Consider the following 24190-nt stretch of genomic DNA (forward strand, 5'->3'; position numbering starts at 1 on the left):
TACTTTTATTGTGAGTGATTTCTTGAACATGAACGTTGGAACAAAATGCAAACAAAATGTCTGATGTAATTTTGATATAATTAATCCAACCTAAAAACTTAATAGTTCCTTCAGTTAAAGATGCGTAATTTTACATTTGTATCTGTAGTAAAATGAGGCACAACTTCTCAGAAGGATACTATTAAACTTACAGAGGAGTTAAAAGTGACAGGAAAATCCCATCTCCAAATCAACCTGATGCAATTAGCAATTTAAAAAAAAAAGGGAATACGAGGAAACAGAAAACAATTGATTTGGACCCTCACTGGAGAATGCAGATACCTGAAAGTATATTATAATTTACTTCATAAAGTTATTCATTTAAAGGGAGGGAGAGAGAAAACGGGGAATTACAGACCAGTTAGTCTAACGTCGGTAGTGGGGAAACTGCTAGAATCAGTTATTAAAGATGGGATAGCAGCACATTTGGAAAGTGGTGAATTCATTGGACAAAGTCAGCATGGATTTATGAAAGGTAAATCATGTCTAGTTTAAATCTTTTTATTTGAATTTTGAATTTAACAGCAATTTGCATACATACAATGATAACAGACAGTGATAATCAGGACATAATTGTACAACAGTATGTAAACGACCCTCAAAACCCTTACCCTTACCCACCCTCGCCACCTGGGAACAAACAACACTCACATACGTACACATCCACACAAATACGATTAAAAAAATAAATAAAATAAAATAAAAATAAGGAATAAATAAAAAAAAATTTAAAATGAAAGAACATTTAAAAAAAATAAAATTAAAAATTGTGGGGAGGGGGGGGGAGGGGTTGAGGGGATAGCAGCTGCAATAAAACAGAGCTGTGATAGAGGGCACTCAGTCCTCTTCCGAGTCCGGAAACAAGTTAAGAGAGTTAACAAGTTCCAGGAAAGGGTTCCATGTATCTAGGAATGTCTTGGTAGAGCCTTTGAGAGAGAACCTAAGTTTTTCAAGCTTTAAGTTGTAGAGCACCTCCTTAATCCAGCGGGCGTGTGTCGGGGGACAGGTAAGTCTCCAGTTAAGCAAAATCAGTCTCCGGGCTAACAGGGTTGTAAAAGCCAGGACCCGCTTCAACGCAACAGAGAGGTTGGTGTTGGGGGGAATAGCTGACAGTGGGTTTGGAGGAATAGTCTGGCCATAGGCTCTGCTTAGCACGTCGAAAGCACTCCTCCAAAAGGTTGCTAAAAGGTAAATCATGTCTGACGAATCTTATAGAATTTTTTGAGGATGTAACTAGTAGAGTTCGATAAGGGAGAACCAGTGGATGTGTTATATCTGGCCTTTCAGAAGGCTTTCGACAAGGTCCCACATAAGAGATTAGTATACAAACTTAAAGCACACGGTATTGGGGGTTCGGTATTGATGTGGATAGAGAACTGGCTGGCAGACAGGAAGCAAAGAGTAGGAGTAAACGGGTCCTTGTCAGAATGGCAGGCAGTGACTAGTGGGGTACCGCAAGGCTCAGTGCTGGGACCCCAGCTATTTACAATATATATTAATGATCTGGATGAGGGAATTGAATGCAACATCTCTAAGTTTGCGGATGACACGAAGCTGGGGGGCAGTGTTAGCTGTGAGGAGGATGCTAGGAGGCTGCAAGGTGACTTGGATAGGTTGGGTGAGTGGGCAAGCATGACAGATGCAGTATAATGTGGATAAATGTGAGGTTATCCACTGGTGGCAAAAACAGGAAAGTAGACTATTATCTGAATGGTGGCCGATTAGGAAAAGGGGAGATGCAACGAGACCTGGGTGTCATGGTACACCAGTCATTGAAAGTAGGAATGCAGGTGCAGCAGGCAGTGAAGAAAGCAAATGGTACGTTAGCATTCATAGCAAAGGATTTGAGTATAAGAGCAGGGAGGTTCTACTGCAGTTGTACAGGGTCTTGGTGAGACCACACCTGGAGTATTGCGTACAGTTTTGGTCTCCCAATCTGAGGAAATACATTCTTGCCATAGAGGGAGTACAGAGAAGGTTCACCAGACTGATTCCTGGGATGGCAGGACTTTCATCTGAAGAAAGACTGGATAGACTCGGCTTGTACATGCTAGAATTTAGAAGATTGAGGGGGGATCTTATAGAAACTTACAAAATTCTTAAGGGGTTGGACAGGCTAGATGCAGGAAGATTATTCCTGATGTTAGGGACTAGGGGTCACAGTTTAAGGATAAGAGAACCTTTTAGGAGAGGTCTTTTAGGACCGAGATGAGAAAACCATTTTTTACACAGAGAGTGGTGAATCTGTGGAATTCTCTGCCACAGAAGGTAGTTGAGGCCAGTTCATTGGCTATATTTAAGAGGGAGTTAGATGTGGCCCTTGTGGCTAAAGGGATCAGGGGGTATGGAGAGAAGGCAGGGATGGGATACTGAGTTGGATAATCAGCCATGATCATATCAAATGGCGGTGCAGGCTCGAAGGGCCGAATGGCCTACTCCTGCACCTATTTTCTATGTTTCTATGTTTCAAAATATTTCACAAATATTCAGAACCAGCATTGTTAGATATGTTAAACAAAGTAAATCGCATTCTAAGAAGTGTTAAAATGCAAGTGTTCTGATATTGCAAAAAAAAGTGTTTTCACAGATTTTCCTTCTGGAATTGTGCAAGATCTCACCTGGTGCTTTAATGAAAAGTTAACAATACCATGAAGCAAAATTTGCAGAATAAGCAAATCATAATAAAACCATTGTCATCAACAAGATACGATTCAAGATTATAACAAAGTTACAGACCTTTTCAAGCTCTGTGTCATGAAATGGAAATCGACTAATTATCATTCTGTATTCCTCTTCATTTGCTGCAGGAATTGGACTGTAGTTGTCAGATTCAAAAATTGCTCTGTTGGAAAGATGATAACAACTCCAGTGAAGCAGCATCATACTCAGATTTAATAAACTGTACAGAATAATTTGACAGCATTAATAATTTGGTCATCACTGATTAATGGAATAATTCAATGTTTTTCTATAAAAATCAAAAGTAACAATTTAATTTGGGATGGGAGATTAAATAATGGATGCCATTTTTTAAACTCTTGTATCAGCATCAATCTACAGAAAGCGTATCAGCATCAATCTACAGAACGTGTGGCTCACTGACAAGCATTATCATCCCATCCCTATTGATTTAAACAAGGTGATGAGGAGCCACCTTATATAACTATTGCAGTCTTTAATGAAGTTCCTAGGTTCAGCGAGAGCATTACAGGTGGTAGTGTCCTCATACTCTTCCAACTTCTCCGCTACATGGCAGCCATGGATTTACGAGCATGTTCCAATGCATTTTGCAGGTGTACTGCCTCCACAACCTGTACTTTGCAGGTATAGTACAGGTGATGCAAGTAAATGTGGCAGTATTCGGGTTGGGTGCTTTGATTATTGAGCATTGAGTGTTTTTTGAGCTGCACTCATTCAAGCAAGTGGAGAGTATTCCATTGCACCTATCATGCCTAACAGACAGAAGAAAGGTTTTGTGATGTCAGGAGCTGAGCAATTCACTAGAGCCTCGAACTCTATCTTGTGGGGATAGTAAGTAAACAGTTATTCCTTCAAGTTAGAGGATTTGTAATAATGGTAACACATCTATTTACATCAGTGTGATCACAATTTTTTTAACATAAAATAACACCAACCTAAACACCACTGCCCATTTCTTTAATAAAGTTTCATTATATTGATCCCGAATTTCAAGCAATAGATCAAAAAGTCTGCTCACAGAAAATCCATAACCCTAAAAAAAAAAATCAAGAACATGTATATTATCTGAGAAGCAACAATAAAAATTAATAAAAATAAACAACAAAAAATTCAGTTTTTGTTGTAGTAAAACATGAGAAAATTCACAAAAGTGTTTTTTGGAATTTAAATTGTATTGCAAAAAAATATTTTTTTTTCCCTATGTATAGGTTTACAGCTGTTGTTCCCTGAAGTCACGTCAGGTTCATTGGTTTTTATGCTACCTCTGAATCCTGGTGAGAACAGGAATAAAGAGGCACGTCAACAATATTGGGAGCAAACTGCATTAAATGGAATACCCATACAAAAAGTAGCAAAAACTCTTGTTCACGTGAATTGCTTAAATATCATGAGAACGCATTTGAAGATACAACTCTACTTTGTGAACATTGCTAAACTGTGGCAGGGGTTTGGCTTCATTTCTCAAGAGTACAAATCTTTCAATTGTGTTTAGGTAAACCATACTCTGGAAACATTTGAAAGATAAGATGACAGATTTGGGCTGTCAGGGAATTCTATTAAAGGAAAGGTCATTTTATCCAAGGGAATTGAGAGAATGGGATAATACAATCTCATGGCAAACAAATTAAGACAGGCATAACATTTATGTCTTGTTCACAAAACAAGCTTTGGTCCAGTCATGCTTATGAATAATTATTGACAGGGTCTATACAGACTTCCAAATAAAAGTGTGGCATATAATAGGTTAGTCAGAAAGTCTGAAGCCAAAGGTAGTAGCACAATAAGAAATCAACTTAGTGACAGAAAATATAGTCATACTGAATGGTCATCTAACAAGTTAGATAGCTGTGCTGCCAAGACATCAGGGCTGGACCACTTCTTTACATGATATAAATTAACAACTTGGGGTTGAATGTTCAAGAAACAACAACATTTGCAGTAAACACAAAATCATTGCCAACCCTACAGAGGACAGCACTAGGCCATGAGAGAATATGCTGCTGGATATGTTGCGACACCATAAATGACATTTAGCTTTGAAAAGGGTGAAGAGATACATTTTGCTAAAAAGAATATCAGTAAGATGGATGCAATTCTTAACAGGAAAAAATGAGGATGTATTTTTGCAATATCGATTGGGAAAGATTTCTGGAATCCGTGTCTTTCTAGTCATGAATGACTCAAAAATAGTTTGTAAGTTTCCCAAGCCAGGGTTTTAAAATAGTTGTTCACCTTCCTATGTATAACTATATGGTGAAAGTAATTCCAGAAATATATTCAGAAATCAATCAGTCATTATAGCCATGATTCAGCACCATATTTCATAGTTAATTTACTCTTTTTATCTATCTGCAAAACTGGGTCTATACATTCTATATTCAATACAGCCAGAACAGATGGTACTTTCATTCCGGTATTTTAAGTTCCATGTGAATTTTTGCTTTGATCAGTTTAAGTTAGCATAGGATATTTTGTATGAAGTAGCAAAGTCAAGCGTTATGTTTTAATGTAAGCATGAGATTTTAGCTCAATTGTATACACAAGATTATAAAGTACAAAAACCTATAGAAAGTAAATGATTCCAATATCTTTACCAATACAGTTGTAAAACCTCACCAGCGGTGGCATGGGTGGTGCTGTGGTAGAGTTGCTGCTCTACAGCGCCAGAGACCTGGATTCAATCCTGACTACGGGTGCTGTGTGTATGGAGTTGTGCCCGTGACCTGCGTGGGTTTCCTCCCACACTCCAAAGATGCATAGGTTTGTAGGCTAATTGGCTAGGTAAATTTGTAAATTGTCCCCAGTCTGTGTAGGATTGTGTTAGTGTGCGGGGTCAGCGCGGATTTGGTGTGTCGAAGGGCCTGTTTCCGCGCTGTATCTAAAACTAAATTAAATTAAGAAACTTATTTTATATACAACATATGATTTACCCCCAGACTTGAATGCTATTTGCCATTTCTGATGCTCTCAAATTGTCTGCCCTACTGTTGAGCAGCATAAAATGCAACTTGAATATTAGCACCTTTAACCTGTATCAACATTTGCTCCCTCGCCTGTTGCAACATCCATCACCACTTTCTTGTCTCATCTTTCCTGCATTCCTTATCAAGATTCTACCATGTACACGTCAACTATTATTCTGCTAACAAATTGCAATAATAATGACTCTATTCCTGGTAATTCTCAATTATTATAACTCCAATATAGAATGTTCTAGCATGGAAACACTCATTTACTTCTTGTTTTCATCCTTTTGGAATCTACAAGCTTTTCTCATTATACATTGAGATTCGTTGTCTATTTTAATTTTATTTTTTATTTTTAGAGATATAGCACGGAAACAGGCCCATTGGTCTACTGAGTTCACGCCGACCAGCGATCCCCGCACACTAATGCTATCCTTACACACATTAGGGACTTTTTTTACATTTATACCAAGCCAATCAACCTAAAACCTGTACGTCTTTGGAGTGTGGGATGAAACTGATGATCTCAGAAAACCCACGCAGGTCACGGGGAGAACGTACAAACTCTGTACGGACAGCATCCGTAGTCAGGATAGAACCCGGGTCTCTGGTGCTGTAAGGCAGTAGCTCTACCGTTATGCTACCGTAATGCCCAGAGATAATGAATTTAATACAATTTAGGACAGAAGGTAAAGTTAATCTTAACAAACTAATACCTACTTGTAAAGTGTCAGCATAAACGACAATTACGTTTTTCAACTCCAAAACAAGGTCAGGATCAGTGCAATAGGACTAGGACGACAATGTTAAAGATAGTTATAATTGGCCATCTGCACAGATGTGCATTTTAACTCGAGAACAGAAATACATAAATGTGCATATCATTTATAGCAGCTGTTATGTTTTATCAGCAATGCATTTCCAAATGGAATTTTTCTTCACATCATACATCAGTTTATTTAAAATATTTAATACATATGTATAAAAATCATAATAATTAATTATTTCTAACATAACAGAAAATAAAAAATAACTAACCACAATGATACTTTAACAAAAGTAAAATTGACCAAGATTACTTCAAAATTAACAATAATAAATGGGGGGAAAAGGTGGGTTACCCCAGATTGTATTATCATTTCACAATTCAAATATTTTTTATATTTATAGAATAATCCACTTATTCCAAGGGCATTTTACACAAAAGCATCAACCTGTGTGTTTCTCTCTCTCTTGGAACTGTCTCGTGAGCGTTCCAGCATTTTCTGATTCAATTTCAATATTTTCAACATTTGGTATATTTTCATTTGATTAATTTTCATTCTACAATTAATCACTCAGTTTGTAGTTAGCATTAATTTGAGAATGGGAAATAGCAAAAACAAGACAAGATGAATGACCCAATTCGATGTAATATTTTATTGTAATTGACATATTAAATAGGAAAAAAAAACATTTAATTTAACTTAAAAATACCATTTTGACCTCAATAGATATCTGTCTTTTACTTTGTGCTTTGTACTACATAACGTCTCTAAAGAAAAGATCTTAATGTGCTGCAAAAAGTGAACACTGCTGGTTTCGCTGTTGGGGTGTATTTTGGAAACAGAGTGTTTAGAATGATAATTAGGAACCTTTCCTGGTCGTGCTTTCATTAATGAACTATTCAATCTGAGCTAATGAAGAGGTCAGTTAGGACTAATGAGGACAGATTGTAACAATAACAGCAGATTAACTCTGCATATTCTAAACTCCCAAACTAAAAGCATGTTTGGAAGCCAGTCAATTGTAAATCACTAAAAGATTATGCAAATAGCCCCCAGCTGTGACTTAAATCCCAATTCTGCTGAGATAAACAAAAGCATGGCAGGCCCCCTCCCAAATACAAGTAACTTTTAATTACAAAAAAAGTCAAAGACAGGAGGCACAATCATTCATTTATTTGACACATACTTGTCAATGAACATGGGTACTACAAATAGTGGACACATCGCCCTCCTACAGTTGCAGTCAATTACAGTAATCAAAGAGGCAACCTCCTGAGTTCCAACAGGTTTGTGAAGATTTCATCTGATATTAGATTTTGTGTCTCTTGTTCAAGCCACTGAATACACATAGCTGGCTAAGTCTTTTCACCTGCCTCTTGGCAATATTCCGTGTCATGGCTCAAGCACAAATGACTTAATTATTTTCATTCGAGAATTAATAGCTCAATTTGTAATTATGAAGTTGATGTTAATTTAAGTAGCAAAACCAAGTGAGTTAAATGATCTGTTATCTAATATTTTATTGCAATTGACAGATTAAATAAAGAACCCAAGGTAGACAAAAATGCTGAAGGAACTCAGCGGGTGAGGCAGCATCTATGGAGAGAAGGAATAGGCGACGTTTCGGGTCGAGACCCTTCTTCAGTCGCCTATTTCTTCTCTCCATAGATGCTGCCTTACCCGCTGAGTTCCTCCAGCATTTTTGTCTACCTTCGATTTTTCTAGCATCTGCAGTTCTTCCTTAAAAATAAAGAAACCAGTTCATTTGGTGATTACATGTTGACCAACAGATATTTTGCAATGCATTTTATTGACTATGGCATTTTATTAACTATTGACTGCATAATGTCCCCACCAGTGCCTTTTTGTAGGCAAATGGGTGCTGGTATACACAGTGAATAAATACTAAGTATCTAAATATTTCCTGCTAACCAGTCAGCAAAAAGACAAAAGATGATTACAATTCAGCCATTTACAGTGTACACACACATGATAAGGGAATAGCGTTCAGTGCAAGGTAGTACACGTCATGTGGCTGGCAAACACAATAATGCGTTTAACCTTTCAGGGATGCTGAAAGATCTTGTTTGAATTGATTTAACAATAATGTGGAGGCAAGACGAAGAGCGATCCACTGGTCCTCCAGGTTGGAGCTTGAGCACAGGGCTAACAACCCTGTCTCGTAAAACAAATATGTTACGGAAACAGCAACTGAAGGAATCAACACTACTGGGCGTGATGGACTTCCAGGGCTATCAACAGATGTTAGGAAAGGACCTGACCTGGGATAGTGTCCAGAAGCTAGCCCAGAACAGACAGGAGTGGAGGATCTTTGTTGCTGCCCTACATGCCAGGAGGCATAATAGGCAGTAAGTATGTAAGTAAGTTATGTATGGCAATAAGATTTTAAATCTCCAAATTATGATTGCAGAAACAATGATACATGCAGTGATGTAAATTACTGATGTGATTAAGTCCAAACTAAAGCAACTTGACTTTGAATTTGGAGCAGGAGATTCCAAACAGCGTCTCAATTTGCATGACCCTCTTCCGAGACCCTGGTTATTAATACACTTTTATCAATTAAAAGTGCCGATAAACGTTGCAAATAACTTACTGAATGGGTTCTTAAAACAGCAATTATTTTTGAAAGTGCCATGTTCCAGAGTTCATCAGTAAATGCTTTGGTCACCAACCCTTGTGTTGCATGTAAAATGTGATCTTCCACCACAAAAAATCTAAAATCAGAGGACCAAAAGTAATAAAAATATTACTGAAGAACATTAGACATGAATAAACTTATTTTTATACATTTTATATACATTTATAAAAATGGGTACTGTAAAAGTGACTTGCTATATTAAGATTTTTGACAGTGTCAACTATCTTCATAGCAAGACTACATACAGAAGCTGCAACTGTTTTAACATCGCAAGGCATTACTTTTTTTAGAAGTCACTTGCCCTATGAGGAAAGTGATTAAATAAAGACTTAATAGGACAGAAGGGCTTACCCAACAATCTGGTTAAAATACTTTCTGTAGCCTTCAACAGTTTCATTCTGGTACAAATAGGAGAACAGAACAGATATTTTAGCAAATAGTCTTAACCATATCAAACACAAAAGAATGTGCAACTATTAACCATTGTTCTGAACATTACCATATTTGACTGTGGCTGTAATACCAGTCCTGCTTGCTTCCTTCGCTGTCTTCTGTAATAGTTTTCAAAAGTTTCACGATCACCCTATTAAAAAAAAAAAACTTACAAATAACTTAATTTTCAAAAATTAATTTAATATCTATATTATTACTAAAAGTCTGATCTTGACCGCTTTTGGCCCAATGTGCTGCGATTTCCGAGAGAACGCCGCCACCAACGGCCGTCATTTTCGGCCACCTCGCTCAGAGCCCCCCTCCGCCTTCCGGGACCAGAGGATTTTTCCCATCGATGAAAAATCAGAGAGATATTAATGTTTTTTTTTAAATCCCCATTCTCCCTGCTACCCTCGTTGGCGGCAGGGGGAGGGACTATAAAACCCGGAAGTGTAGTGCCTCACTCAGTCTCTGCCAGACCCAGGAAGCGAGAGGGTCACGGTTCTCTGAGCTGCGAATAACACTGAACGCACGTCTAGTCCACGGTGAGTCCCCTCGATGCGGCTCTAAAGTGGCTGCAGCCCAATTGTTTGCCTCGCCTTTTTAAAAAAGTTTGTATTCACAAAATGAATTTTGATTGTCAGGTGGCTGCAGCCCAATTGGTTGCCTCGCCTTTTAAAAATGTTTGTGTTCACAAAATGAATTTTGGTTGTCGGGTGGCTGTAGCCCAATTGTTTGCCCGCCTTTTTAAAAAGTTTGTGTTCACAAAATGAATTTTGGTTGTCGGGTGGCTGCAGCCCAATTGTTTGCCTCGCCTTTTTAAAAAGTTTGTGTTCACAAACTGAATTTTGGTTGTCGTGTGGCTGCAGCCCAATTGTTTGCCTCGCCTTTTTAAAAAGTTTGTGTACACAAAATGAATTTTGGTTGTCAGGTGGCTGCAGTCCAATTGTTTGCCTCGCCTTTTTTAAAAGTTTGTGTTCACAAAATGAACTTTGGTTGTCGGGTGGCTGCAGCCCAATTGTTTGCCTTGGCTTAGCTTTTAAAATCGTTGCAACAGTTGGATGCCAGCACAAGAATCCATTCGGCCCACAGTGTCTATACTAGCCCGCTGGAAACCAGTACCTTCAGCCCGCAACACCCATACTAGCTCAACAGACAGCCCCCCCACTGGCGAGCAATATTGGAATTGGTGGAGAGGTGGAATATTGCGTTGGCGACCAGCCCTCCCGTGTAATGCTGGGACCCAACGGGTCCCACTTAGTCTAGCATTATTATATATTTTAATATATTAAATGTTCTGAAAATGTTCATTGTTAAATTATAATTTGTCCTAACCTCTTTCTATTGTTCAGTGAAGGTATATTGGAATTTTGGGGAATATTGTTGAGTAGTTTAGAAATATAGCACAGAAACAGAAAACATGACCCATGTCGACCACTGATCACCCATTCACATTAGTTCTATATTATCCCACTGTCTCATCGATTTCCTAAACACTCGGGGCAATTTTACGGAAGCCAATTAACCTGCAAACCTGCATATCTTTTGGACATGCAAGGTAAGTGGAGAACTCAGAGGAATCCAACACAGTCACAGGGCGAACGTGCAAACTCCACACAGACAGCACCCGAGATCAGGATCAAACCCAGGTCTCTGTTGCCGAGAGACAGCAGCTCTACCAACTTTGCCACTGTGTTGTCCACAGTGCATTCACTTCACTGCCCTGTATACTTCCTTGTACATTGGTATATGGTCATATAGTGATACAGCACAGGAACAGGCCTTGTAGCCAAACTACTCTATGCCCACCAAGATGCCTTATCTAAGCTAGTCCCATTTACCCATATTACTGATGCAAATTCCGATTTGTTAAAATTTAATTTTGTTTAAAGATCAAGACCCCAAGAGACAAAACTCATGCTCTACTAGCAACAATAATTCATGCCTCCAGTATGCTTCTCGGACCTGGAGTACTTGCAACAAACTGGACAAACTGTATACAAATGCTGAAAGGACAGTCTAAAGAAAGGTCTTGACTCGAAACGTTACCCATCCATGTTCTCCAGAGGTACTGCCTGTCCTGCTGAGTTACTCCAGCACTGTGTCCTTTTGTGTATTAACCTGCATCTGCAGTTCTTTGTTTCTGTACACAAATGCTCTTTGCAAAATACTCTTAATAAATGGCAGCAATAAGTGAACCAATATTAATATTGTCACAAACTAATTTTCCCACGTTCTATTGTAGTTATGCTCAGTCTAAACAGATACACTCTTCCTGTGACACCTCAGAATAATGTATCAGAAGAACAGAGGAAAAAGATAAATAGATGCACTCAAAGATACTGAAACATTGTAACATTCCCACTGTCTCCTTGGATATTACTGCTAAAGCGGAACTGCAGTGTTTGGGATTCTATTTAGAACATTAAGTTCATGTGGGACAGGCATCATCCCAGGGAAGAAGAAACGGGCGACACTTCGGGTCGAGACCCATCTTCAGACAGATCAGTCTGAAGGGTCTCGACCCGAAGCGTAGCCCGTTCCTTCTCTCCAGAGATGCTGAGTTGCTCCAGCATTTTGTGTCTATCTTCAATCTAAACCAGCATCTCCAGTTCTTTCCCACTCATTAAGTTCATGCATCAGAAACACACACAAGCCCAGTATAAATAGCTGCCTCACAACTATCCCTTGACCTTTTCTAAATCAAGCTTCACCTGACCTAGCATTGATAGAGTCTGCGTCTCGAACAACGGCCTCATCAGTCACCTCAGAATGTACAGAATCGGAGTGGAAACAGCACTCTGTCCCGAGGGACTGGATAATCCTATAACTAAATTATTTGTTATCAATTATCATCAGGAAACAAAATCTAATATAGCATAGAAGGTCATATTGCATGTAGTGCTCACACTTGAACTAGCTATACTCTTAATCACTTTCGTCTTGTTTTGCTTCTCACATGCTTTCCACCTCAAATGTTGATTTAATTTTCTACTGTTAGTTATCTGCTGCATGTACCCCATACAGGTAGTGTTTACTGGAAGATACCAGCTCATTACATAAATATTTTCTTTGTGTCAATCACCTTATATCTAATCTAGATCCTGTGGCTCCCAATGCTTTTGTCCTTAGAAACAGTTTCTACTAACTCACATGCTAAAACTTCACAGCTTTGATCATCCTCAATAAATCTTATTTTAACTGCACTGCAAATAGGAACCTCAAATCTCTATGGTTTCTCCGTATACCTGGTCATTAATTCTCGTAGGACTACTCTATAAACCCTCCCAAAGGTCAGCAGACACACAGTAATAACAGCTACGGTAGACAAAAATGCTGGAGAAACTCAGTGGGTGCAGCAGCATCTATGGAGCGAAGGAAATTGCTTCCATTTTCCCACATCTGCAGATTCTTCTTAAACGTAATAACAGCTATGTTCCCTTCCAAGATTCATCCCATCATGTTCATGACTTAATTGCCACTAGGTCCAGATCTTGAACTATATTTGACAACAATGTGACAGTACCATCACCAGAAATAATGCATCCGTTCCAAATGTTAGCTCATGACCACATTCTTATATACATAAGCAGTAAATGATCATTTATAAAATTAAAAAAACGAAAAGAAAACTCAAACAAGCTGGTCAAACACAATGACTCGTATAAAAGCCAGCAATTAGTTGCTGGCTCTATTTTTCTCAGCATCAATTAATTTTATTCCAAACTTTTTCCTTCCCATACAATTCCACTACACCACAACCAAATGCAATATCTATCATCACTCTGACCGACATTACTCTGACTACGATCAATTTAGAATGAGCATTGAATAAACCTAGGATCATCATGACTACTTGCAAGGCAGTTTGGTTTAAAACATTGAACAGTACAGAACAGGAACACGCCCCTTGGCCCACAATGTCTATGCCGAACATGATGCCAAGACCAACTTTTATCTGTCTGCACATAATCAGTATCCTTCCATTTCCTGCATATCAATGTGCCTATCCAAAAGGCCATTAAATAACACAATCAAATCTGCCTCTACCATCTTTCCTGGCAGTGTTTCCCAGGCACTCACCATTCTCTATGTTAAAAATACCCGATGTACACGTCTCCTTAAAACTCTGCTCCTCTCACCATAAAGCTATGCCTGTTAGTATTTAATATTTCCCTCTTGGGAAATAGGTTCCCACTATTGACCCTTCGACCCTACCCAACATCTACCCATGCCTCACATAATTTTATATCGTTTCCCCTCAACTTCAAGCATTCCAGAGAAAACAATCCAAGTACGCCCTGTACCTAATACCAACTAATCCAGGCATCGTTCTGGTAAACCTTCCCTGCACACTTGTAAAGCGGTGACCAGAACTCCTCGCAATATAGCAAATGCAGCCTGACCGATGTACTATAAAATTGCTTAATCACTTAGAGTCATTGGGTCACACTGCAAGGAAACAGGCCATCCGGCCCAACTTACTCATGCTGACCGGGATGTCCCATCTACACTAGTCCCACCTGCCCATGTTTGGCCCATATCCCTCTAAACCTTTCCTATCCATGTACCTGTCCAAATCTCTTAAAATGTTACAGCCTCAACTGCCTCCTCTGGTAGCTCGTTCCATATATTCACCACACTCTGTGGAAAAAGTCGTCCCTCAGGTTCCGATGAAATCTTCTCTGGTTGTTGATTCCCCAACTCTGGGTGAAAAACTCCACGCATTTACCCAGTCTATTTCTACCCTATCTATTCTCCTCATGATCCTATGCACCTCTATAAGATCAGCCCTCCTCCTCCTGTGCTCCAAGAAATAAAGTCTTAGCTTTCCCAACCTCTCCCTATAGCTCAGGCCATCAAGTCCTAGCAACATCCTTGTAAATATATTCTCTGCAATCTTTCCAGCTCAACAACATCCTTCCTACAGCTAGGCGATCAAAACTGAACAGAATACTCCAACTGCAGCCACACCAACGTCTTCTACAACTGTAACATTACATCCTAACTTCTATACTCAATACCCTTACTGATGAAGGCCTTCTCGAGCACCGTCTCCCGAACTCTTATATTCAATACCCCAACCAACGAAGGCAAGCATACTATGAAAGAACTGCAGATGCTGGAACAATTGAAGGTAGACAAAAAATGCTGGAGAAACTCAGCGGGTGAGGCAGCATCTACGGAGAGAAGGAATAGGCAACCTTTCGGGTCGAGACATTTCTTCAGAATACTATGTGCCTTCCTTATCACTATCTACTTGTGTTGCCACTTTCAGGGAGTTATTGACGGTCCCCAATATCCCACCGTACATCAATGTTGTTAAATATCTTGTCATTGACTGTATATTTTCCATTTACACTCGACTTCCTAAAGTGCGAGACTCACACTTTCTCGGATTAAACGCCATATGTCTTTTTTTTAAAAACTGTTCAGGATGTGGATTTATAATTTAACATCATGTTAGCCAAGTGTAACCAATTTTTATTCTCAGATGATGCACAAAGGTCTACTTAACTTTACACACAGAAATTGACTATAGCTCTGCATTCAATACGGTCATCCCCACCAAGCTCACCACCAAACTCCACCAGCTAGGCCTCAGCTCACCGATATGCGCTTGGATCCTGAACTTTCTCACGGAGCGACCGCAGGCAGTGAGACTGGGCCCGCACCTGTCCTCCACCATCACCCTGAGCACCGGCACACCACAGGGTTGTGTACTAAGCCCCATGCTCTACTCCCTCTTCACTCACGACTGTGTCCCTGCATTCGACACCAACACCAACACCATCGTGAAGTTTGCAGACGACACAACAGTGATTGGGCTGATCACCAACGGTGATGTAACAAACTACAGAGCGGAGGTGCAGAACCTGGCGGACTGGTGCGCCAATAACAACTTGGCACTAAACACCTCCAAGACCAAGGAGCTGATTATTGACTTCAGGAGGTCCCATAATGGAGAATACGCCCCAATCTCCATTTACGGGGAAAGTGTGGAGAGAGTGTCCAGCTTTAAGTTTCTGGGCACTCACATTTCAGACGACCTCACATGGTCCACAAACACCGCCGCGCTGGTCAAGAAGGCACAGCAACGACTGTTCTTCCTGAGGACATTAAAAAAGACTGGTCTGTCCCAACAGCTGCTGACAACGTTCTACCGCTGCACCACAGAGAGCATACTAACGTATGGCATCTCTGTGTGGTATCTCAGCTGCACGGAGGCGGAGAGGAGAGCTCTTCAGCGCGTCGTCAACAGAGCGCAGCGGATCATCGGGACAGAGCTACCAGCCTTGGAGGGCATCTACCACACGCGGTGCCTCAGGAAGGCCCTCAGCATCCATAAGGACTCATCACACCCCTGCCACGGTCTATTTCAACTACTTCCCTCCGGCAGACGTTACAAGGCCTTCTACGCCCGAACCTCTAGACTCAGGAACAGTTTTATCCCAAGAGCTATAGCGGCTCTGAACCGGCCCTAATGAGTGCCCCCCCCCCCCACTCCCTTTGGACAGTCTCCCTCAGATGGTCACGTCAATCAATTCAGCTTGCTTATTTATGTATTGTATTTATTTACCTTTCTTGTACATCAGTGGAGCTGCACACTAAATCTCGTTGCACTGACGTGCAATGACAATAAAAGATATATTATTATTATATTATTATTATATTATTACTGGGAACCAAAAACACTTACCAAAATGGTGTATATATGCAGACATCTGTAAACAGGGGAGAAATCAACAAGATCTTGGGCAGTGAGAACCTGCAGGGAACATGTATGGCAAAGAATTTATCAACAATCAAACATTTATGTTGAACATATTGCATCACATCACAGCCTGGTTTGGCCACTTGAACACCTAGAAACCAAGAGACTACAAAGGGCGAAAGATACTGCCTGGTCCATCACAGGCACTGACCTTTCCACCATTTAAAGCAATCTATAGAAGATGCAGCCATAAAAAGGCTGCTAATATCAAAGACCCCCACGCCACCCTGGTCACTCTCTCATTTCGCTCCTACCATCGGGAAGGTACAGGAGCCTGAAAACCATAACCACCAGGTTCCAGAACAGCTTTGCCCCAACAACCATCAGACCATTGAACACTATGCAATACTAACCTCAGCAATTATGATCTCATATGGACTGAGTTTTTGATTTTCTTTTAAAATATTGTATTTTGGTTACCTAGTATTACGGGTTATGTTTTTTGTATATTTTGAAAATTGCAATTGTATTATATATGATATGTGTTATTGCGTTTATGAGCCTGTTAAGCTGCAGCAAGAATTTCATTGTTCTGTTGTTGGTACCGATAATAAACAATCACTTGACTCCAGAATCCACTATCATTTTAAATTGGTCAATTTCTCATCACAGATCTCCAGAAAGATCAGTACTGAGCTTTCAATAGGTAAAGCTCGCCAATCAAATTACATTACAGTATTACTTTATAAATAATCAAATATTTCTGATAACAATATTCAGATCAAAGCAAAGATTAGGACATTCACATAGCTCTGTGACTTACTGTTACAGAATAAAGCATTTACACCAACCTTTATCCAAGGCTTTTCACCAAATTTGCAGGAGGAAAAGAAACCCAAGCTTTTAAACATACTACTTCATATAGGTCCAATGAAACTGAACGTAATAGAAGAAATCAGATTACATCCCTCAGCCCCTTGAGTCTACCATCAAGCCTAATCTTCTTTTCCAGAAATAGATCATTTTATGCTTTAAATGCCATCGATAATTCAGCCTCCACAGCACCCTGGGATAGAGAATTCCAAAGATACAGTATCCCTAGTGAAGACATTTCTCCTCTTTTCTCTCCCCAACTACTTGCCCTTTATTTCTCTCCCTGGGCAAAACCAGAGGTCAGAGTCTCTATCTCACATATTTCTAAGCTCGACAAACCAATTAAGAAAAAGTCAATTCTCATTACAATTATACTACGTAGAGTAGGTCAAATAATTAATTTAATATACTATTTAAACATGGAGCGGATGTTAAAATTACCTCCTCTTCATATTCTTCTTCCTCATCCTGTAATTGCTCTGGTGTTGCTGCATCAAAGTGTCCTAAATATGCACCACTGGCAACATACAACTTTTCATTGCCATTATGCGTTTGCTTCTTCACAACACTATTGAAGATTCTCTGCTGCTGTGACTGTGGATCATTAATAAAACACAACTGAATATTCCAAACAGAACTGCTTTAGAAAACAAAATTCATCATCATCATCTATACCTCAAAACATTTTCCACACTTTAAAATAACTTATCCAATATCTTTACAGATTATAAATCATTCCAATTTACCTACACTTAAAATTCATGGGCCTAGATTTTGCACAGTGGAGAAACAGTGGAGTGCTCACTGGCCCACTGATGTAAAGGAAAAATGGCCATCAAGTGATTTTTTTATTGCACGGATTTTCCCTTTACTCATGTCAGTTGTTAGACATCAATATGAAGGACCCCATGGAGACCAGCATCACTGACTGCATCAAGGTGGGTGAGCTGTTATTTACAACAAAGAATTTTCAAAAGCAGCCAAAAAGGAAGCATTTTTTTTCCTTAAAATACATCTTCATCCTTGGAAGAAATACAACCCTTTTCATGAGAAGTGTCTATCTAGGGTGGGATGAGAGGGGGAAAGGATCAAAAACAATTCTTGACCTCAACTTTCATTAATACAAAAACAAGAATTGTGGTTTTGAACCCTTGCTCAAGTCAACAATCTAAAAATAAAAATAAATTTAGTCTTCATTTTTCTTTCCAATAATGTTGGGACATTTTTGGATTCATTAACTGGCACTGAACCACAAGAGTGAACACCTAATGGCAGCAAGTGTATGACAAGAAGAAGAATTGCATGATGCAGAAGAACAAATTTTTGAATTCTTCAGCCACAACCCCAATTAGTATCACCTCACCCCACCCAAAACCGATGAGCTACAAATTGAGAGGTCTGTGTTTCCATTGTTTCCCTGGGAAATATTCCTATTCAATCGATATTGACATCTCTGAACTGGTTATTCACTGTTTAGTTAGAATGTTAATTCATAACATATCACACCACAGAATGTTTATATGGTAAGTACTAGTTCAAAACAGCTTAAGAAACTAAATTTGATATTTCTCACTTGTTTCATGGCCATTTCCCCTATTTTATCAGAGTGCTTCCGAATACTTTCCAAGAAATCTTTCAAATCTGACATTGAAATTTCCTTGATCTCTTCTCGCAGTCTGGGAATATTTTCAGTCATGATCTGACAGAAACGATACTGATAAACTTGGGGAAGATAGGTATTTTCTAGCAGTTCCATAGTTTTCAAAGCAGAATAATATCTGAAATAAAAACAAATATGTAAATGTTTGTATGAAATTCATGTTTGGTGCACCAAATAGCATTTCTATAATGAAATGGTAAAACATTTTTTCACTAGGTTTAAATATGTCCTCAACTCATTGCACGCTTCATGAGTTTATCGATTACATTGTACATAGGGCTTGAATTTTCCTTTTTTGTTTTCAGTTCCGTCTTTCACCCTGACTTTAGTACACAACATTCAAGATTTATCAGAATATTCAGTCCTAAAATTAGAAAATTAGCACTAAACTGGAATAATAGAACATGCTTTCAAATCATAAACGTTTGAATTAATTTCTCGAGACATCATGTTTTTAAAAAAAAGTTCTACTCAGATAATCATATGTACATGATGATTATTTATGTTTAGATGCACATATGTTAAGAAACTGAGTTTGAAGTGCACAATTTTGTACAATGGATTTTGTTTTTAATGGGTCCATAGATATTGGTCTCTTTTCTTTCAATCACTGATGATAGAATTCTGAATGTTGCAGTCAGGACTGACTATGGGCATTGGCAATATCATCAAAATAAATACATAATGTCTTCTGAAGTGCCCTGGAGCTGTAACATCTACCTGGCAGTAGTCAGAGTAGGCATGCACCCCAGGAACAATTCCTGTAGCGTTTCATCATCATCTTCCCATTTCTCAGGCAACTGAGTAGAGTTAGATTTAGCTCTTGGGGCTAAAGGAATCAAGGGATATGGGGAAAAAAAGCAGGAACGGGGTATTAATTTTAGATGATCAGTCATGATCATATTGAATCGCGGTGCTGGCTCGAAGGGTCGAATGGCCTATTCCTGCACCTATTTTTCTATGTTTTTCTATATGGATGCAAGAAAGTTGCAACATTTTAAGAAACCTCAAAATGGCATTTAATTATTTCTTTCCATTCTCCCTGACAATACACAGTACATTTAGGCTTTCTTTTAAGAGTATTTTGATATTTTGTTTATAAAAAAAGAGCAAGCCATGGTGAAAACATTTAAATAAACACTTCTCTTCTATGCTAACAGTGTAATAATATGCAAGCAGCGTTTCACATTCAGAATATTCAGTAAACCTGTATGCTAGTACAGTACTTTTGAACAGCTTGGACTTACTTATAATAGTAGCCTTTATGATATGATGATCATAAGCCTAGGCTTTGAGTTCAAATGAGGAATTTTTATCCCTTATGGTACTGGATCTCATGTACTTTGAGGCAGCATATTTTGTCTAATATGAATAGAACATGGTCGGTTTATCAGGTTATGCCCTTATCACATTTTTAAATATGCAAAGCCTAAATTGCAACACAATACAGTTTTAAGAAGATATATTTATAATAGCATCAAAGTCAAATAAACAGTTTTATTGAAATTATATTTATCAGCTTATCTTTGCAGTTAGATCATCTGGAAAGGCCAGACTTTGAGATCAACGTTCATATATAATCCATTCAAATCCATTCGGCAACCCCTCTCTAATTACAGTATGTGTCTGTAGAACAAGACCTTGGCCTTTTAACATTTGTTCTCATAAAATATTGAGGCCTTTTTCATTTAGAGGTCAACTGCAGTCCAAAGGTTCAAAATAAATAGTAATTTTTTTTGGCACAGAAAATCCAAAGCCCAGCATAAAGCTCTCGGTTCGAGCTATGCCAAAATAATACCCTCCACAAATGTTCATGTATTTATTGTTGCCAAAGACATTCATCACAATCATTTTATCTAGAAAAACTATGAACAATGATTTAATATAGATACCCAATATACCTTGGGTGATTCATGTGCAGCTTTTACTCAAACAAAACTCAGGTCATTGTACATGCACTTTAATATTAAGATTAATGCTACGCAAGACTGAAGATGATACAATAAAGATGGACATGCACGAATCAAAAACGATCAAGTTTCCATCCTGTGGACATTGAAACCAAAACAAAATGTTTTCTAATCCGTTCATCCATGATAAATTTTTAGAATTGATATATTTGTATAAAACTAACCAATTAATCCAATTGAAAAAAACAGTACCAGTTCTTTCTAGAGGATTCATCACTTTGTTAACTCCACTGCTTGAGTTCAGCATTCATTATGAATAATTCATATATTTTATCATAAACCATTAACCCAAGTGACTCTCTAACCTGATGTTACTAAATCTTTATGTCAGCTTCATAATGACTTTTTAATGACTGACAAGTTTATATATTGCTCACTTACAGGTTTTATTTTAAATGAATGTACTTCATTAATGTGAGTCGTAATAGGCTCCCATTGGGCTAAAAGGTTTTAGAATATTATTGACCTTGTTACTTTTTTTGGAGAAGCCACACGTATAAATGAGTAATAGTAGTTAATGGCATCAGCATTTATATTGGGGCCACAAATTTGAACTTTAATGCAGCCTATTTTTGGACAATGTACTGCTAAATTGGTCTTGTGGTAATTGACGCATGTGTTTAGAGTTTGTGTAATAAATTGTGTACCCACCATATTTAGAATAGTTTTCTCTGCTAACGGCCACTGGGAACATGCAGAATCGGGAGATTGTTACATCAATCACCATACAGTGCTTATATAATACCACTGCTACTAAATTGGAGCTCAAAGCTCATGTTTTCTTATTATTGTGCACAGCTGAACAGAGTCACAATGGCAGCAGCAGCATCCCACCCCAGCAGCAATATTTATAAAAGGATTTTCAACTACTTGCAGTCTTGTGATGATTGATTTCTACTAACTGTTGTTATGATTCTAAAAGGATTTGGTACTTTCTAGAGTTCTTGAAAGCTGCTAAAGTTTACAGAGTCTGGTGTGCCAGGTGCTGAAAAACCATCTCGACTTGAAGCGTCTGAACACAGTTGTTCTGAGGCCACAATGTCCCACGAGACATTTTTCACGGTGAGTCATGTATGACAGAATGTATGCAGACGAAGGCAAAGAGGAGGAATAAGGGAATAAGCTAGAAGAAAGAGAACAGGATAAGCAAGCTAGGAGGAAAATGGGCTAGGCAAGAAAATTAAAAAAGAGTAAGGAAACTCTTGAATGCTATGCAACACTAAACCTTAGCAACTTTGATCTATGGACCGTCGTCAGTTGCACTACAGACTTTTTTTTTGCACTATTATGGTTACCTCGTATTAGTTACTAATTTATTGTATTTTTTACTATATAGTATGTTATTGGGTTTACAGGCCTGTTAAGCTGCAGCCAGAATGAATTTCATTGTTCTGTTGTTGGTAAATATAACGGTTAAACACTTCCGACTCTTCATATAGATGCTTCTAAAGAAGCAGCAATTCATACAATGTAGATCATTCTTTTAAGAACTTTTTAGCAAGAAACATCATAAGAGCATATGCCCTTCAGAAAAAATATCCACTCTAGAGCTTGCCATTTATTTTAGCAAAGCAAGGATTAGTTTGCCAATAAGGTTTAGGGGACATGATTTTTTTGGCCGTTGCAATCCTTCAGGGTGGATCTGAAGATATTAGCAATGTTTTTGCACTGCAGCACATGCAAGGTTATTTATGGATTATGTTCCTATTTAGATGACAAAGTTTCATTCCCTACTGTCCAGCAGCAGCAGCAGCAGCAAACGTCACATGGATTGCAGGCTTCTCCACAGTGCAAGGTATCACTAAATGCATGCAAGCCAGTTTGACAGCTACTTCCACTGGAGATGTGGAACAGCCAAAAGGAATTCCCCACTTTTCAATGTTCATTTTGTGCATGACCAGACATATCACATCATTGCTGAGAATCGTTCAATAAATTACAACAATTCTGTACGAATCTGATTTGAACCACCACAAAAAAAGCAAAGGTGCAGCAACTCGGCGATAAACACACTTCATTGAAGTCATGGCTTTTAAATCCAATGTGCAGTGCCCACTTGGATGCAGCAGGCAACTACTCCTCCTGACTAGACCTTAAGTAAACGACCTGTAGAGCTTTTAAAAGCAGTGTTGGTCAACCTTGCTAGCAGAAAGACTCAAACATTCCGAACCGATACATGGTGGTGAGAACAGAGATAGAATAGGGAGAAAAGGACAAATCTAAATCCTTCTCGCTATCCTGTTCACCAATTCATCTGGCCACCTCAGTGAATATAATCTCCATTCTGCAGCAGTTTCACGCCAGTTTAAAAAGTTCACCTCTAACTTTAAATATAAATTTTGTAATCAAGTCTTCAGAACATTGTCAGTCTACAATAGGTGACTGTTAATCAGAACAATAATGTCATGTTATTTGGTCAATTCATTAGAATGGAAAATGCCTCCAAAAGGTCTTCAATGACTCCAAAATCCTTCCCGAGAGACACATGCTTATGTTGTGTCTAAAATTCAAACTTGTTTCTTAACTTACTCTTGAAACTTAATTTTTATTTTTTTTTTAAACATAGATTTATCTTTTCAGCATCTTTTACCATATCCATATTTTTTCCGTCCTCTCAAAAAAATATTTCAGAAAAGTTTAAAAATCGCACCGCGCCAGCTTTAATTTTACAACTCAAAATGAGCGAACAGAGTGGCCTGAACTACACTGCTTTCAGGACAATGCACATTTTCTGGGCACATTAGATAAATACATGTTTAAACACAAGCACAAATGTAACAATCACATTAGAAAGTAGACCATTTAAATCAGACATGTTCCATAAGAATATGCAGAAAACCAAGATATTTCCACAGAAGCCCAGCTTTCCAAATATAGTTTCCAGTGTCTGAATGTTGCACTTTTTTGTTAGCATGTTTAGCATTTGATGTCCATGCAAATTGCTCTCAAAGTAGCAACAAGAAGTATTGTTGGCAGGGTGATGGCTGTCCTACCGGTAGTCTGTTCGTTTTTTCATTCTTTTTGTTATTTTTTAGTGTTAAAAGTTTGTTTTAATGTTCTTCGGTTTGTTTTATGTGGGGGTGGGGGGAGGGGATCGGAGGAAACTTTTTTTCAAGTTCTTACCTTGCCGGAGATGCGATTAATTTTCGGATCACATTCTCCAGCGCGCTCTGCGGCCTTCCATCGATAGAGCTGGAAGCCTCCTCGGACTGACTTTGAGCCCTATCGCGGGGCGCAGACTTATCATCGGAGTTGATCCCTTGACTGGGATCGCTCCCACCGCAGCCACCGCGGACTTACCATCAAAAGCTTGCAGTCTCGGGAGAGGCTAGTCGGGAAGCTCCAACGTTGCGGAAGGTTCGACCAGCCCCGACACGAGGTTTGATCGCCCCCAGCGCGGGGGAGC

At 38.8% G+C, this 24190-nt stretch overlaps 1 protein-coding gene across 8 annotated transcripts in view; it reads right to left on the minus strand.

The window, feature by feature from the left end:
• Positions 1 to 24190, minus strand: part of exoc6 (exocyst complex component 6) — a 187677-nt gene that overhangs the window by 98512 nt on the left and 64975 nt on the right. For all 8 annotated transcript variants that reach the window (XM_033033593.1, XM_033033597.1, XM_033033594.1 and 5 more), the window contains 9 exons: positions 18728 to 18932; positions 17596 to 17748; positions 16267 to 16335; positions 9634 to 9717; positions 9486 to 9532; positions 9090 to 9210; positions 6426 to 6497; positions 3675 to 3772; positions 2776 to 2881 (listed from right to left, as the gene is read on the minus strand). In XM_033033593.1, coding sequence (XP_032889484.1) covers positions 2776 to 2881; positions 3675 to 3772; positions 6426 to 6497; positions 9090 to 9210; positions 9486 to 9532; positions 9634 to 9717; positions 16267 to 16335; positions 17596 to 17748; positions 18728 to 18932 — 955 coding nt within the window. The remainder of the gene's footprint in view (positions 1 to 2775; positions 2882 to 3674; positions 3773 to 6425; positions 6498 to 9089; positions 9211 to 9485; positions 9533 to 9633; positions 9718 to 16266; positions 16336 to 17595; positions 17749 to 18727; positions 18933 to 24190) is intronic.

This window comes from Amblyraja radiata, chromosome 15 (assembly GCF_010909765.2).
Source record: "Amblyraja radiata isolate CabotCenter1 chromosome 15, sAmbRad1.1.pri, whole genome shotgun sequence".
Lineage (NCBI taxonomy): Eukaryota > Metazoa > Chordata > Chondrichthyes > Rajiformes > Rajidae > Amblyraja > Amblyraja radiata.